The sequence below is a fragment of the Panicum virgatum genome, chromosome 1K (genome assembly GCF_016808335.1).
Source record: "Panicum virgatum strain AP13 chromosome 1K, P.virgatum_v5, whole genome shotgun sequence".
NCBI lineage: Eukaryota > Viridiplantae > Streptophyta > Magnoliopsida > Poales > Poaceae > Panicum > Panicum virgatum.
This window is the reverse complement of record NC_053136.1, coordinates 42,800,960-42,818,265: the sequence shown is the minus strand read 5'-3', so window position 1 is coordinate 42,818,265 and position 17,306 is coordinate 42,800,960. Positions and strand designations below refer to the sequence as shown.

Genomic DNA, 17,306 nt, shown 5'->3' with positions numbered 1-17,306 from the left:
AGATCCCAACAAAGCCATTACCCACCTTAGCTAGACCTGACTAGCCATCACGGGATCCACCAAGGGGTCATTGACCTATCACAGAGGTTCTAACTGGGGCATAAGTCACACAGAGCTAATCCCTTCTCCTTGATCACCCGTTGCTCTCAGCTCTCCTGATGGCTACCAGACTAACTAGTGGGGTTTATGCTAAGCCGTTGCCCATTCAACGGTCGAGTGGTTTGCACGATGGTGGAGTTAGGTGAGATGACACACCAACTCGGTCCTTAGTGGTGACAAGATGGATATCTCCCTTCCTTGCTCTGCCACACAGGCACGAGCACACCAAACGACAAATCACATAGAAATGCCATCCATCCCGTCTAAACTCATCTTTCGAAAATTCCACATTTCTCCCTTCCCACACACGCACACATTTTCTTTATAAAACAAGTTGTACTGGGTACAAGGTCCTAAGCGTTCTAGCAACGATTAAAGTCCAAACAATACACATTCAGACATTAATCTAGGTGGTCATGGAATGGTTATAACAAATCAAGGGGTGGATATCCAACCATGTTTTCAATAGGCAAAACATATGCAATTTTATAAAACAGGCCAATAGGTTGTGTTTATAAAAACTAGGACAAAACATGCATCAAAGGGCGAGATTGAACTTGCCGTCTTCAAAGCCTTCCGGGAGGTCTTGATCGAAGTACTGTCCTTCAGGTTCAAGGTCGCAGAACTAGTCCTCATTCGCTGGCTCGCAGTACTGCTCATCGATGGGTTCTCCCTCGTTCACATTGTGATCTATTGCGCATACAAACAAACACACAATCAAGAAAAAGAAATAAAAGCTTTATCGTTGAGCTCGAATCGGAAACTATTGAGATATGTAGATAGAAGTAATATTTTTGGGCGATTTCCTAATGGCATGGCCAAAACTATGCTAGGGATGGTGTGGTAAAGTTTCGGATCGATCGGGGGTTGTTTGGCACATGAGATGATAGGCCGAAGAGGGGTTTAGGGGCTAAATCAGAGTCCAGGGGCCTATTTGTAATTATCTGTGGAAAGGGAAGGGCTTGTTTGGAATTTCTAGAAATATTTGGGTCACACTAAAAAGGGCAGGGGTTTAATCATGAATATCTTTGCATAGTGGAGGGACTAATTTTCTAAAGAAATAAAGGGGAGGGGCTTCTTTGGGAAAGAACTAGAGAGAGGTGGGAGGGCTCTTGAACAAAAAGGAGAGAAGAGAGGGGCCTGGGCGCAAAACTGCCCCCTTCTTCTTCCTCCCGACACAGGGGCGGACAGGGGAAGGGCACATGAGGGGGGGCGGCCATGGAGCCAGCGGCCCTGGGCGCGAGGGAGGCCGGGAAGTGGTGGAAAACGGAGAGGAGGCCGAGGGGGTTCGATTCCCCTCCTCACCTTGAGCTGGGATGGAGCGAAGCGGGCTGCCCATGGCGGCGGGCGGAGGTGGGCGACGACAGCTATGGCGGCGGCGCTGCAACCTGGGAAGGAGGGCGCGTGGTGGGGGGCGGGTTCGTGGAGGTGGAGAGCTGCGCGGAGGCCTACTTATAGGCGAGGAAAGGCGGTGGAGAGGGGGGCGCCGGTGGCCGAGATCGGTGGCCATTAATGGTGGTTTGGCCTCGTCGGGGTGTCGCGGAGCGGCGGCGCGATTCGCGGCGGCGTACAAGACGAAGAGACGGCTCAAGCAACGGCGAGCGGCGCGCCGGGCATCCCGCGGCGCGTGGAACGCGTGGGCACGGGGGTGCTGCAGCACGTGGCACAGGGGAGACCTTGTCCGTGCGTGAGCAGGCAGCAGGGAAGAGAAGGAAGGAGAAGGAAAGAGAAAAGAAAGAGGAGAAACAGAAAAAGGAAAAAAGGAGAAAAAGGAAAAGGGCAAAAAGGAAAAAGGAAAGAGGAGAAAAAGAAGAGGAGGCGCCGGCGGGATTCGCGGCGACGGTCGCGAGCCGGGCGTGGCGTCGACGAGAAGCGACGCGCATGAGAAACGAGGAGAACAGGGAAAAGATTAGATGGTGACTGATACGGGTGTCGGGACGGCGGATCGCCAGGGAATTTCGGGAGATTAGGAGTTCGGACGGGAAGGGTTTTAGAAAAGATTTGAGCTCAACGATGTAAAATAATTTTGAAAATTATTTTTAGCGTGTGATTTAACTTGGTGAATTTTGGGATGTTACAGTAGCAGAGGGGGATTTTGAAGTCATCCTTCGGCGTCGTTCGTCACGGCGCCCCCCGATCCGAGTTGGGGGGCCCACCTCCGCCAACGTCCGGTTCGCTAGGTTCCGGACGGAGGCGCAAATACGAGCTGCTCGTCCGAACGCTCGGGCCCAAAGCGGCCTCAGCCGTGGCAGCGTCCCCCCAAGGGAGGCCCTAGCAGCCACCTAGGCACTCCTCCATCACCCCCCGGTAAGGGCGGGGGCGGAAACTCCAGAAGGAGAATGTCTCAACGAGCTCGCCAGTTTGGTCCGAAAAGCCGACCTTAGACCAAGTGTCCAGGAGGAGCATGCCCTAACCGATGGGGTGACCCAAAGGACCTCTCACTGATCTCCGCGGCCGCGCGCCGGCGTGGCGTCCGACCTTCGCTCACGGCTCAATGAGCTCAGGGAACTTGAGGATACTTGGACCAGAATCGAGCGATCCTGCGAACAACGATGGGAGGCGGAGGACGAGCAGTCGTCCTCCGGCCCCCCTTGGGGGCGACAGCCCTGCGTGCCAAGATGATGACATTGGGTCATACAGGGCCGGGTGCTGGGCCTTCACCGCCGATTTGAGGCGGGTTGAATGGCCCACCAAGTTTCAGCCCGACATGCCCGAGAGTACAACGGGACCATCGACCCAGAGGAATACCTCCAGATCTACACCAGTGCCATTCACCGCACTACTTCCATGTGGCCCTCCAGGCCACCGCCAGGTCCTGGCTAATGAACCTCCCCCTGGGGTCAGTCGGGTCCTAGAGTGAGTTGTGCCAACAGTTTGTCACCAACTTCTCTGGGTCGTTCACCCAACCCGAAACACGCGGCGACCTCCTCGCCATCCGACAGCAGATGGGCGAATCGCTGCGACAGTACATCTAGTGCTTCAGCCAGGTCCGCAACACCATACCCCGCATCTCGCCGGCCGCCGTCATCATGGCGTTCAGAAAAGCAAGGGCGTCACCAACAAGCGGTTGGTGGGAAAGCTCGAGACGCGCAATGCCGAGACCGTCTCCAAGTTGTTTGCTCTAGCGGACAAATGTGCTCAGGAATCGGAAGCACAGACCCCTGTCGAGCGGCGTGGTATTCTGGAGCCCGACTCCTTGGAGCACGGCAAGCCCGGTGCGAAGAAGCCAAGTCCATTATTTCACTATTACAGATTTGGCTCTTTGTCCCGGTTCCTAACCCTATTTATTCCGGGACCAAAGACCCCGAATCTTTAGTCCCGGTTTCCACATTCGGGACTAAAAGACATGTGCAATGCAAAAAAATTTACTCCACAACCCACAGGACTCAAACCCATGACCTCTTGCTTCGCGTATAGCTTTCTTATCACCCACCTACACAACACATGTGGCTTCAAATGTGATGCATTCTTTTTAAATTAACCCATGAAGGACCCTTAAGTTCCAATTGGAACTACCAACCGGGACTAAAGACTCTTTTGATCTAGTTGGAGCTACCAACCGGGGCTAAAGAATAATTCTTTAGTCCCGGTTGGTGTTACCACCCGATACTAAATGTCCGCTACCTTTGGTCCCAGTTGGACACCAACCAAGACTAAAGAGTGGCTTTTAGTCCTGGTTGGTGGCTCCAACCGAGACTAAAGCTCCCCGCCGCCCCCTAGCCGTTGGATCCGGGACTAAAGTCTTCATTGGTTCTAGTTCCAATGGTGGTCGGGGCTAATGTATAGGATCAAAACTCTTTTATGTAGTAGTGTTTTATTCTTTCTGTGGGCCCGTATATTCATGTATGTTGCTTATAAAAGGAAAACATCAATAATTATAGTTGGTTCACGGATCTTGAGAAGGAGCAGGGCGCACAGGTTACTCCGGACCAAACTCCGCACACTAGCAAGGCCGCATCACCGAGACTGTCCTGACAATACGTCTCCTGTCCACGTCAATGGATGTACAGCCGGCACTTTCAATCCTTGACTGCATCCCAGAACCTTCTTGCAAAGGAGCACTCAAAAACGTGGAAGTGGAATTCAGGTGATGAGCCACACAGTAGCTTTCGTGTGTCACGTTGCTGACGTCACAATTCGGCTTTAGTTGGCAAGAATCCATTGATATAGTTCTCCACCAAACCTCACCTTCGGAAGAATTCTCATCTTTCAAACCATTTTAATTTCCACCAATACCCAATAACTTACAAAATCTTCTTCGGGCCGTTTGTATCAACTTTTGGCTAATTTTAAAATTTTGATTTTCGGAAATCCGAAAGTGGGATAATTCCTAGAAATGAGAATCGAGGATATAGCTGGAGTCATTTGAAGTTTGAATTTTCTAAAACCGAGCCTTTAAAATTGGCCATAACTTGAAATAAACAGGACCGTAGTCAGTTCTTGAGCACCGGTGTACGTACTGGCTAGTAAATAGCCATGACTATAACGGGGCCGTCTATTCCTCGCGCAAGCTATTGGAATATGATCCATCGCTGAAGGACCCTCGCTCCCGTATCCGGTCTTCTTCCCCGTCTCCGGTTTATCTCTCCCCTACTCCCTCTGTCCATTCTCTCTCTCTCTCCCTCTCCTCTATCCAGCAGCAGCGCTCCTCCGCCTTCTCCGGCGACGGATCGAGCGGCCCGCAGGAGGAGGAGCAGGAGGAGGAGCGGCGGCGCGGGCAGCAGCGCCGGGCGCGGTCGCGGGGAGGATGGCAGCCGTGCCGGGCGCGGAGGAGGGTGCCGGCGCGGCGCAGAGGAGGGCGATGATGCGGGCAGCAGCGCCGGGCGCGGAGGAGGGCACTGGCATGCGCGCGGAGGAGGGTGGCAGTGCGGGCAGCAGCGCTGGGTGCGGAGGATGGTGAGCAGCAGCTCCGGGTGGAAGATGAACAACGGGTTCTTCTGCGATAGCACGTTGCCCAATCGCTCGCGCGACAAATAGACACCCCCACTATAACTACTATAGTGCCGAATTAAAGCTGCCGTCATGTTCGCATGGAACGTGTTGTGACCGATCACGAACGACCCACGAGTCAAGTAGTCGGACTCGGACCGGCCGGATCGGATAGGCAAAAGGCAGATACTACTTGGCTTGGCATGCATGTCATTGTCGTGCACTTTTGAATTCATATATTTGTGACTTTGCACTTTTGTATGGTGGGTTCTCAACTTCCCATGCTCATCGTCCCTAGTCAGTTTCAAAATAAGGGCTGCCACATTTCTTTTCCCTGCGGTTCTAATGCTCTTTATTGAAGACATGTCACCGTGTAAAGACTTCTCACGCATCTTGCAGTTTTGTTTGCTTCGTTTTAAACCACGCACTGGCACTGAGATGGATACACAACTTCCAGTCCAGAGCACTCAGCGTGACGGACCCGGCGGCCGACGACTGCGGGTCAGCGACGACGACTTTGCTCATCAGGGACGCCTTTATACAGCATCTACGTATGCACGAAACCTGCTTGTGTTGCTGATTAGAGCAGGCGTAGTTCCCGTAGCCCGGAACACCAACATACACCGCGAAGAGAAGCTGACTGGTGTAGCGATGAGCGCGGCCAGAGTGATAGCTTACGCCATGGCTTTCGCGCTGGCGTGCTTGGCGGCCATGCCGCTCGCATCCGCAGCCTCGGGTTGCCGGTAGCGGAGGGATACTGCATATCCCTTCGGCCGCCTCACTAGCTCACTGCCCGTCCAGCTGCGGCGACGTCAACATCTCCTACCCCTTCGGCATAGGGGCCGGCTGCTTTCGACAAGGCTTCGAGCTTACCTGCAACAACCACACCACTCAGCCTCCAAAGCTGTTTTTGGGTAACAGCACAACTCAGATTACTTACATATATGGTGATGGCACAACAGTTACAACCCCTATGTTCTTCAACATTACCTCGGGCGGATCAGGTACGAACAACTACAGTATATCCTGGAACGCCCCAGCTAAGGGTATAACTATCCAAGATTATAATGCTTTCTACACCCTTGGCTGTGATTTCGATATCAACTTGTTCGATCATGTGGGGAACCCCATCGGCTCCTGCATGAGTAGGTGCCACGGCGAGGTAGTGCCTAATCAAAGGCTTTGCAATGGGATCGGTTGCTGTTTCATCATGTTACAACACGAGATCTCAGGCTTTCATGCAACTATTGTTCGGGCAGATGCTATGGCAGCACGATCAGATTCTATGCACCCTGACATCTTGGCTTTCATGTCGGATGATTATTATACACAAAACGCAACTGATCTTTTCTCAAGCTGGACAAATACAAGCACGATTGGGGACGCTATACTTGAGGTTGCCATCATGGACCAACTAAGCTGCGAAAGCGCGAAAATGAACAAAGCAAGCTATGGTTGTGCCACCAACAGCAACTGTAGAAATGCATCATCGTCATATGGGGGTTACCACTGTTACTGCTCCAGTTATTATCCCAATCAGGGCAATCCTTACCTTTTGGAAGGACGCTCGGCAGGTGCCCCCCCCCCGGCAGGCCCGGCTTTGGGCCTAGGCGGGAGGGGCGACCGCCGGGGGCCCGGCCGAAGGGGGCCCAACCGCCGTGCATGCTGACAGCCACCACGCTTTGCACCGAGCGCGTGTCTCCTCTCGTTCTCAATTCATCCTCCTGTACGACATCTGACATCTTGCTTGCACTGCTGTTGGGAGTGAGCGTGGGATTGGGAGGGAGCGCCTCTATGCTTGGACCAAAGTCCTAAAGCTGTCGGGAGCTCAGTGTATGTCTACATTCTCATCCTCTAGTAACCTGCTAGAGTTTTGGTGTGATTTGGGGTTGAGTGTTTGAGATCTTTTCCGTGCCTTGCTTTTGGTTGTACAGAATAGGAATAACAAGTGTAACTAGAAGCTCACATTCTCTGCTAAAACAATTGAACTTCAACGTTAGATGATCTTGAGCTCTGGATAATTCTAATATTTAACCTTCTACCTTCTATTATTTTCATATATCTCTATCTGTATCTCTACTTGCTACTAAAGCAAGCAATGATTTCTTCCATCAATCGAAGTTATAATCGAAATCCGGGTGACCGTATGTTGAGCTAAGGGTCCGAAGCCATATTTACAGTTAGCATTTGACAAATAAAATAGAAAAAGATGGAAGTCCTCAGCCAACAAGTATTATGTTATTATAAATACATATGGCATATAATATATATATATGATTTTTATGCTAATCAATATATTTATGTAGCTTCCGGTAGCACATATTTGCAAGCATATTGTGTATTGGTAATAAATAAATGTCGGTGGATGTTTTCTTATCGTTGATGGAGTCATTCGAGCTTTCGGTTCTCATTTTGCGTGATAGTCTCATTTTAATGCTCTTCCAGTTTATAATATCGACAATGTTTTTAAGAATTAAGTAAATCTTACTACTAATATATGCTTTATCATTTTGCAAATATGAAAAAAATAGCTTAAGGGCCCACCGTATCTTCGCTCTAGGGCCCTTAAAACACAGAGCCCCCCCCCCCCAAGACACACACACGGACACACTGTTTTTCCAACTTTTAATTAACCACTTGTTCTTACTATCTGTCAATCTATTATATGTGGAATAGATTACAACCCCAAGGCAAAACAACACTGCCCGACGTCATGTGGAAACATGAACATTTCCTTCCCTTTTGGACTCGAAGAAGGTTGTTTCGGAAACGAAAGGTTCCGGCTTAATTGTACAGCAGCAGGTGAAACGCTTTTTAGCATAGGAGATGCACAGTATCACGTGAATAGTGTGTCAGTAGAAGATGGGACCCTAACGGTTAGCAATATGCTAACCAATTCTAGCTCTGGGAAAGAAGCAATAATAGCCCAGACCAATCAATATGGAATTATGGAGATGGACGGCCCTGTGGAAGATGAATTTGATTTTTCTATGGAATTTGACATTGTTATAAAATGGGCAGTAACCAATTCAACTTGTCAGAAAGCTCAGCAGAATATGAGCAGCTATGCATGCCGCAGCTTAAACAGTTTTTGCCACGACATGACCCATGGCTTAATATTTATGGGATATCGTTGCATTTGTTCTTCTGGCTACAAAGGAAACCCATACATTCAAGACGGTTGCCAAGGTACACCCCCTCCCTCCTTCAGTATTTGTGAAAAGAGATTAATAAGATAAGACATTTAAACAGGGGTGTTTTAAGCAGCTAGTACTGCCACAATATATCTATAATAATTGACATATATATTGAATAACAAATGAGTTATATGCAGATATAACTGCCATGGTATATGTCAAAACACTCCTGGAAGTTTTATATGCACATCATGCCCTCATGGTAAAGAATTTAATTCCTCAAGGAGGCGGTGTGTTATATCAACGAAGCAACGGAATGTTCTTCTGGGTACGTAAGCTATTAGCAAACAAAATCCCCATGCAGTTAAGATTTGCATTGTAAACATTAACATGATTTCATAACAACACAAATTCATATCTCTATAGGTACTGCAATTGGAACTGGTTGTGGCCTTGGCTCCATAGTTATTGCACTGCGTGTAACTGTACTCGCCAATAAGTGGAAGAAAGGCATCCAAAAGGGAATCCGACAAGCATACTTCAAGAAAAATCAAGGTCTACTATTGGAGCAACTGATTTCAGATGAAAGCGCTACAAGCAAAACAAAGATATTCTCACTGGAGGAACTAGAGGAGGCGACCAACAACTTCGATGCTACTCGTGTCCTTGGTCGAGGAGGACATGGCACGGTTTATAAAGGAATTCTATCTGACCAACGTGTGGTGGCTATAAAAAAATCTAAAATAGTGGAACAAATAGAGATAGACCAGTTTATCAACGAGGTTGCTATTTTATCTCAAATCATCCATCGCAATGTGGTGAAATTGTTTGGTTGCTGCCTAGAAGATGAGGTGCCCTTGCTTGTCTATGAGTTCATTTCAAATGGCACTCTGTATGAACTTCTTCACAGTGACACTACAGTTAAATGCTTGTTATCATGGGATGATCGCCTTCGGATCGCAATGGAAGCAGCAGGGGCACTAGCTTATCTACACTCGGCTGCTTCAATACCAATTTTCCTTAGAGACGTGAAGTCTTCCAATATACTCTTGGATGACAACTTCACAACCAAGGTTTCTGATTTTGGTGCTTCAAGATCTCTTTCACTTGATGAAACTCATGTGGTGACAATTGTCCAAGGAACATTCGGTTACTTGGATCCAGAGTATTATCATACTGGTCAACTAACCGAGAAGAGTGATGTATATATCTTTGGAGTAATACTTGTCGAACTTTTGACAGAAAGAAACCAATTTTTATCAATGATTTAGGTGCAAAACAAAGCCTATCCCATTACTTCGTTGAAGGACTTCAGGAAGGGTCTCTTGTAGGAATACTGGATTCACAAGTTGTGGAAGAGGCAGACCAGGAAGAGATTAATGAAATTGCCTCACTAACAGATGCTTGCTTAAGGGTCAAAGGAGGGGAGAGACCAACTATGAAAGAAGTAGATATGAGGTTGCAATTCCTCAGAACAAAAAGGCTGAGAAAAAGACAATGTTTACATGAAAAAGATGGAGACATTATTGAGCCTTTGTTATGCCCGGAAGCTAAGAACCCACATGAACATATGAATATTGCCAATGCTACCCATATAACTCATCAAGGGATGTCCGGGAGCTACAGTTTGGAGCAAGAATTTGCATCTTCATTTGGGATGCCATGCTAACTACATTTGTGTAAGAGAACCATCCACCAAGGGCTTGCTTATTAGGTATTGAACACATCTGAGATACATATCTTATAGTAAATTAAGGATCACACTATAGTTAGCTTCCTTTAGATCAGACTATCACCTAGATACATACATTCCATGTGTATGGTCGATGTATTGTATATCACGTCTCTTGTACACTTAGCTTTTATATTTGTACAGATGCATATAAGTACCCCATAAGTCACTGTATTAAAGATATGGTTGTATAAGAAAAGGTGGTGGTTGTCAATGAGTCCAATAGTAATTTGATGTAAATAGCAAATGGTAAGATCAGTGATTCCCGTAGGGATCTGACTGATATATGATTTATGCTGCAACATATTTCTGCATCTTTTTTGCAAGTATTAGCATATGACTATTATCAACTGACGCTCAGAACAGTGAAATATTTCGAAAGACAAAATGAGGACGTTAGGAACTCAAGACAGAATCAAGATTTGGCAAGATAAAAATCGTGACAGTATCAGCAACGCGGTCAGCAACTTGTGAACAGAGAACTTCATAACTCCATTTGCTGATCTGAAAGGAAAAAACCCTAGTTAGTTTGTAGCATTTCAGATTTCCATTGTGGGCATGTGTGGATCAGTGCTACCTTCGGAATATTTTGCACCAACCATTGTTAATATACTGAGCAATACAATCGATTAAGATGGGTGCGTACCAATTCTAGGAGACATTCAGTAGCCATGGCCAAGGCGCCGCGTCGGCCGGCTGCTGCTCGATCGCAATGGGAGCGTGGGCGTAACGAAGTGGAGATCCCCGGCCTGAGGGGAACCTACTGTCCCGCCCTGCCAATTCTCCCCATGGTCGATCGACGTTGTGGCGACCTATCGGTAGCGAAGGCGGCGCTCGGCAAAGTCGGCGATGAGCACGAGAGGAGAGGCAGGGTATAGACACCGCGGCGAGGTTCGGGCTCAAAAGAGATATTGCGAGATGGGCCGATGCAGCGCTTCATCCAAAGGATGGGCCATGAAGGAAGGCCCGCCTCTCTTCAACTAATCGAAGCGATCCTGTCGCGTGCCGGCCCATCTGGACCTCGGATCGCTTCCTTTTGCCCATCTGTCCTGTGGTGCATTTTTTTTTCCAACGAACTCCTGTAGTGGAGTATTCTCATCTCAGCTTATTAGTACAGGCATTGCAGGTAGAGTACCGTGTTATTTGACTGAGTTTCGGTCATACATCAGTTAAAAACATGAGGTTGTTAAGACAGGTTAGAACAACCTAGCGCCAGCGTGGACGGGCGATGGCTCCGTGCTTGTGCTGGGGAGCGACAGCCGGTTTGCCGACGCGCAAGCGCAACGCAGCAGCAGCGCGCATCATGTAGCAGTCACCGGCGTGCCGAAGGCAATCCGAAGGACGATCGCCGAGGACTGGGTGAGGGGTGCTCAATGCATCACCAAGGGCCAGCCGAAGAGCGGTCGTCTGGCTCACGCCTACGAACGAAGGCGCACTGAAGGGTGCTGAGTTGTAAAAAGCAAAAGTCTAGAAGAAATTACTTAATGCCCCTGAAATATTTTTAGAATATATTTTCTTCGTCATGAAATGTAAGTCATTCTAGAGTTTTTAGAACAGATTATGATTATGTAGAAAAGACTTTCCTACATCTAATTATTAATCATTGGGAATGTGCTAATTAAACTAGCATGTCTTTTCTCATGCACCTCCCCCACATGTACCTCCCGCTACATGGTTGTATGCACATCTTTCTATTGGAAAAGACCAAAAAACAATACACAATTAAAATAGTTGGATCCATTCTCAATCTAGAATGACTTAGATTTGAAAATAAATTTTGAATTCTAAAATGACTTATTACATTTGAGGACGGAGTGAGTAGCTGTTGTAAGGGCCGAGGCGGGTAATTTCGCCGCCTATAAATATCTCGTGTGGTCGATGGAATATTGAATGGTAATTAATGAGCACAGTTGAGGACTTTGAGACCCTCTTTGGGTGTTAGTGTTCGTTTCCGAGACTGTCGTGGCACTTCTCCCTCCTGTCTCCTGTAGGGTACCTTCCACCGACACAAACATTATTTGTCACACTCGGTTTTAAAAGTAAAATAGAATGCATATCTATATATATATGACAGGATCAAGTTTCATACATATAGAGACATTATAAGTGAATAATCAGTAAAAGTATCACGAAAAAAGAATTAAAACAATTAAAAAAAAACTATCAGAGTTATACAGCTTATCCTGAAAACGAAGTCTTCAAACTTCACAGGCAATCGACTGGGGGTTGCGTACGCCTAGCTAGAACTCAGCAACATCTTCAACAGACTTCATAAACCTTCTCCTTATGAGCAGCAGTAAGAAATGGTGAGTACACTTATGGTTGGTACTCAGTAAGGCCACAAGAAATAACCAGAATATGATTTAAGTCCATCTTCAATTAAATTAATCATGTGAGGGCCCAAGCCGCTCTTAACCGTGAGCATGGCTGATATATCAGTTTTACACTCTACAGAGGTTGTACACTTTCACCACAATTCACGTAAAAGTTCCGAAGACCTTTGAACCCAACCACGCATGTGCTAGCTAGGCACAATATCACACTTCCTGAGGTGTGATTGCATAGAGACGCTACGAGGTCTTTACAAAGATTTCCTAACATGTGACAACCCGCTAAGATTTCAAACCAAAGCGGCCATAACACTTCCTAATAAGAGTGACGCCTTAGCCAGGTCTACACTACTTAAGAGGACAGAGCTATACCCAACGATGCATCCCCTCTTATCCTTTCGCTAAGACTGTCACAAGCTAGAGTCTCTAATTAATTAGCCAAGACCAGAACCATGTATTATTGTGGTTGTACTGTTTTCTTGGGTGGTTCTTCATGTTCCGATTAAATCATAATACTTTTGTAAATAAGCATAGATAGAAGGATGGTTAGGGTCACTTGTCTTTCTCCAACGAAAAGCTACTCTTACTGCTCTTTAGCTTTTGCTCACTTGAAAAACTTGATCGTCAATCTTCGAACAGCGATCCTTCTACTCGAAGCAATCATTGGGCAACCATACAAAATAAACAAAGTAGATCTAAGAACAATACACCAAAACAAAAGAAAGACTTTAAAAGAGCGTACTAAAGAAAAGGGCTCGCTACTATGGTTACGAGAGGGCAAGAAACGCGGAAAACGGAGCTAAAACGAAGAAGGTATGGCTAAAACATGGTTCCAGGGACTTGTTTGCGAAGGTTTTGAACTTTCAGGGGCTAGATATGAAGAAAACAGGGGCTAGCACCTAATTAAAGGTTAGATCCAGGGGCTAGACTACGAAAGGAAGGGTCCTGGACGGCGGGTTCTAAATTGTAAAAGCGCAGGGGCTAAAACAAAGGAAAAGGACTGGTTTGTAAATACTTTTGAACTATTTTGGACTGAGGGTTGATTTCTAGAAACTGGAGGGACTCTTTTGCAAAACGACCAAGGGTTGACCGGTACAGGACTAGATTGACTTCGGTCAGATCTGTTCCGGCCGTCGGATCTCGATCGGGCGGCTCAGAACGGATCGAGCGGTGCGGCGGCGGCGCTGACGACGGCTGGCGGTGGCGCACGGTGGCGAGCGGCGGCGGGGTCGTCGGCGTTAGCCGAAAACGGCCGTCCGGGCTCGGTTCGGGCTCGGGTTGGGACGAAGAGCTAGCGCGCGCGACGATGAACGCGACTACGGGATCTGGGAGGCGAGTTGGGGGACCGGGTAGGGTGCGCAACGGTGTGGGGCGGCTTAGGCCGTCGGAGCTTGCTCCAACGAGCTATTCCGCGCGAGGGGAGGCAAGAGAGGGGGAAAAAGGGATCTGAGAGCATCCTCACCACAAAGAGAATCTCTAGCCGGCTTGACGACGAGGAAGGAGCAGCGGAGCAGCATTCTGGCGGCGGCACCGAGCTCCAATGGCGGCATGGTCTAGGGTTTGGGTCGAAGCCAGGCGGCTGCACGAGCTTGGTAGGGTTTGGGGCCGCGGGCTACGCCCTTTTATAGGGGTGAGGGGGAGGACGGCCTCGGCGTGCGGGCCCATGGAGGGAGCGACGGCGCGTGCGGCACTGGGACTCGGATCGAGTCCGGGCCGAGCACGAGGTGGGGGACGACCCCGACAGGCGGGCCCCACCCATCGGCGAGAGAGGAAGGGAGAGGAGAGGGAGATGGCGGATTGGGCCGGACTGGGCCTGGAACTTGGCCGGCTGGACTGGGCTTTGCGGGGAAGAAAAAGAAAGGAGAAGGGAGAGGGAAATTGGGCCAAGGGAGAAAGAGAGGGAGTTTGGGCCCAAAAGAGAAAGGATTTTGCATTTATTTTTTAAATGGTTCCAAATCATTCAATTCAAATTCAAATTTAGGGAATTCAAATTCGAACCGAACAACAAGCAAGAAAATAATGCATTGCAGCATGAATGCAACACAAAAACAACCTTATTTAATTTAAAAGACAATCAATTATTTTTTTATACAAAATTCCCTGTAACGAAAATAAATATTGGAGAATTTTAAAATTATACGAAAATTGTTATTTTATTTTTAATTTTAATCACATATAAATTTCAGGGTGTGACATTATTCCACGCACTCTCGAGAAATCAACTTTCACGTGCGAACATAGACTATCAAAGTTGGAGAACAAAGAGCGCATACGGGATAATTTTTCAAACTCATAGGACGAAGAAGTAATCTGCACATTTATTTCATTCGGCCATGGCTTATCAGCAATAAGTATCAGCAATCAGCACCGACCAGTTAGTCAGCAACGCGGCTTGGCGAGTCGTTTGGGGCCAGCGACGACCGTATAACACGACCCATGGATCGGAACTCCATTTCAGGTGCTCCTTCCACTAACACAAACGCTGCTTGTGCATGCAGTCTCAGGGTAGAAAGCATTAGTGTAATAAGTGGCCCGATCATGGATTCCATCCTCTGCGGCCTTCTCTCAGGCAAATCATCCTGCGCTAGCTTTGAGCATCAACAGTGGTGGTTCCCCAGACGGAATTTTTATTTTTTTTAAATACAAAATTATACTATAATTACGGAATAATACTCTGGAACAATGGAATTTCAAAATTATACCCCTTTCGTCTGTCCAGCAGACGAAATCTAAATTTCGTCTCCCCAAAGGACGAAAATACTATATTTTCGTCCTATCGTCAGACGAAATCTAATTTCGTCGAACCAGTAGACGAAAATGCATTTTTCGTCTGACGTTAGGACGAAAATATTGTATTTTCGTCCTCTGGGTAGACAAAATTTAGATTTCGTCTACTGGACAGACAAAAGGGGTATAGTTTTGAAATTCCACAGATCCAGAATATTATTTCGTAATTATAGTATAATTTTGTATTAAAAAAATAAAAATTCTCCCCAGACGCTCTTGGCACTATAATATCTGCTTTGTGTTCCAACCCCAAGCTGTGCGGAGACCTTGCCTTCCCCGGACGCATCGAATAACTAGTGGAAAAGTTAAAATTTTGTTCCATTATTGGCTCTACAACATCACGCATCATATTATTTTTTTAGCAGTGTAAGATAAACACATGATCTCACTTGCACCACCAGCATATAAATTAACACAGCTATTCATATTGGTACGGACAATAAATGTTTTGAAATACTCCCTCCGTCCTGAATTGTAAGTCATTTCTAGAACAGATTATGGTTGTGTAGAAAAGACTCTCCTACTCCTAATTATTAAGCATTGAAAATGTGCTAATTAAACTAGCATGTCTTTTCTCATGCATCTCTCTTACATGTAGCCCCCCCTACATGGGCTCTGTTTGGATCCATGGGTTAGAGTTAGAGTTGGCTTTTTTGAGCTCATCTAACCCAAAAAATCCAAACATGATAGGTTAGAGTTGTTAGATGCATCTAACCCACCCCAAAAAACTATCCCCACCAAGAGGTGCTTATTGGGGTTAGATTTGAGTGGGGCCCACTTTTTTCCCTTTGTGGATCCGTTTGTGGCCGACTCGGCCTCTCCCTCCGCACCCCATCTCGTCGTGACAGGGGGGCGTGAGCTCCATCGCCGGCCCTCCCCGCCGCCCGCTCAAGCCTCACCGCCCTCGCCATCGCTCCAAGCCTCGCCGTCCTCACCGCCGCCCCAAGCCCTGCCGCACTCCCCGCTGCCCCAAGCCTCGCCGTCTGTTCGAGCCTCGCCGCCCTCGCCGTCCTCGGAGCCTCGCCGCGCCTCCAGATCTGCGACTGGCACCCTCCATCCCCGCTCCGACTGGCGCCCCAAGATCTGCGACCGGCGCCCCTTCGTTCCCGCTCCGACCGGCGGCCCTGGGAGCGCCAAGCGCCGCCGGCTCCTGACGAGCCGCAGAGGAGGTCCCGGAGAAGGCGCAAAGGAGGCCCCAGATCTACCCTCCGAGCTCGCAGGCCTTGCAATGGACGGAGATGGCTTCAACGGCCATGAATGGGCTTTGCAAGACTCCTTCGCCGGCGCCACACAAGAGCTGACCACACGAGATCCAGCTAGAAAGAGTATTTAAAGAAGCAAATAATTGGAAAAATGTCTTTAAGCTAATTCTAAACCTTATATCCAAACACCACTTTGGTTAGAGTTAGTTCAGGGTTAGTCTAGAGCTAGAAACTAACTCTAACTTCTAACCAAGTTAGAGTATCCAAACAGGGTCATGGTTGCATGCATATTTTTTCTATTGGAAAAAATTCAAAAACGATGCACAATTAAGATGGTTGGGTCCATTTTCAACTTAGAATGACTTATATTTGTGAATAAATTTTAAATCCCAGAACTATTTAATTTTGTTGGAGGCTTCAACCGTACAAGCTGCTCCCATGGAAAAGGTATATATTCTGTGGCCTTGTCATGCATTGTCAAGATACCTTCATTTACCATTAGCTTATTAATTCAGAGGTTCTGCCAGGCCTTATGCTTACGACTTGCCGCGTGAAGGAGCCTGTAGTATTTTGCGCATGCATATTAATATTGCACGAAGTATTAGCATGATTATGAGGAACTGGCAGTTGGAACATGCGTGATTATTTTATTTGTGAGCTGCTGCCATGTCCTAATCCTGGCGTGTGGTGTCGCGCTCGCGCGTGGCTTTAGTTTTTGTGTACGCCACGCCGGCCGGCGGTGCAGGTGTAACGTCTCGGACGGATCGCACTTGAGGTCCTCTTTGGTTAGGTAGTACAAGTAGTACTAAAAAAGAATGTTTCATGTATAGAGGTCTAAACGAAGTTTATTTGCAAATTTTTTTCACAAATAGGTGTAATTTTGCACGATGAATTTAATGATAGTAATTAATTCATGATTGGCTACAGTAATGCTACAGTACAATCCTCTAATCGTGCGGTCAGAGGTCTTATTAGATTCGTCTCGCGGAGTAGCGCAGAACTATGGAGTTAGTTTTGCAAACTGCTTTTATTTAATATCAATAATTAATGGTCAAAGTTCTCTAATACAATTAGTACCGGAGAATCAAAC

The 17,306-nt window shown here is 47.4% G+C and overlaps 1 protein-coding gene and 1 pseudogene across 1 annotated transcript; both read left to right on the top strand.

Annotated features, from left to right (window-relative positions):
* The first annotated feature begins 4,846 nt into the window (after positions 1–4,846).
* Positions 4,847–7,027, top strand: LOC120655505 (wall-associated receptor kinase 3-like). The gene is made up of 4 exons (XM_039933358.1): positions 4,847–4,995; positions 5,428–5,529; positions 5,613–5,619; positions 5,702–7,027. Exons 1-4 carry the CDS (start codon positions 4,847–4,849, stop codon positions 6,695–6,697), a joined length of 1,254 nt encoding a protein of 417 aa, XP_039789292.1. The 3' UTR covers positions 6,698–7,027.
* Positions 7,028–7,892: 865 nt separating this feature from the next.
* On the top strand, positions 7,893–10,144 carry LOC120709758 (annotated as a pseudogene).
* Positions 10,145–17,306: the final 7,162 nt, after the last annotated feature.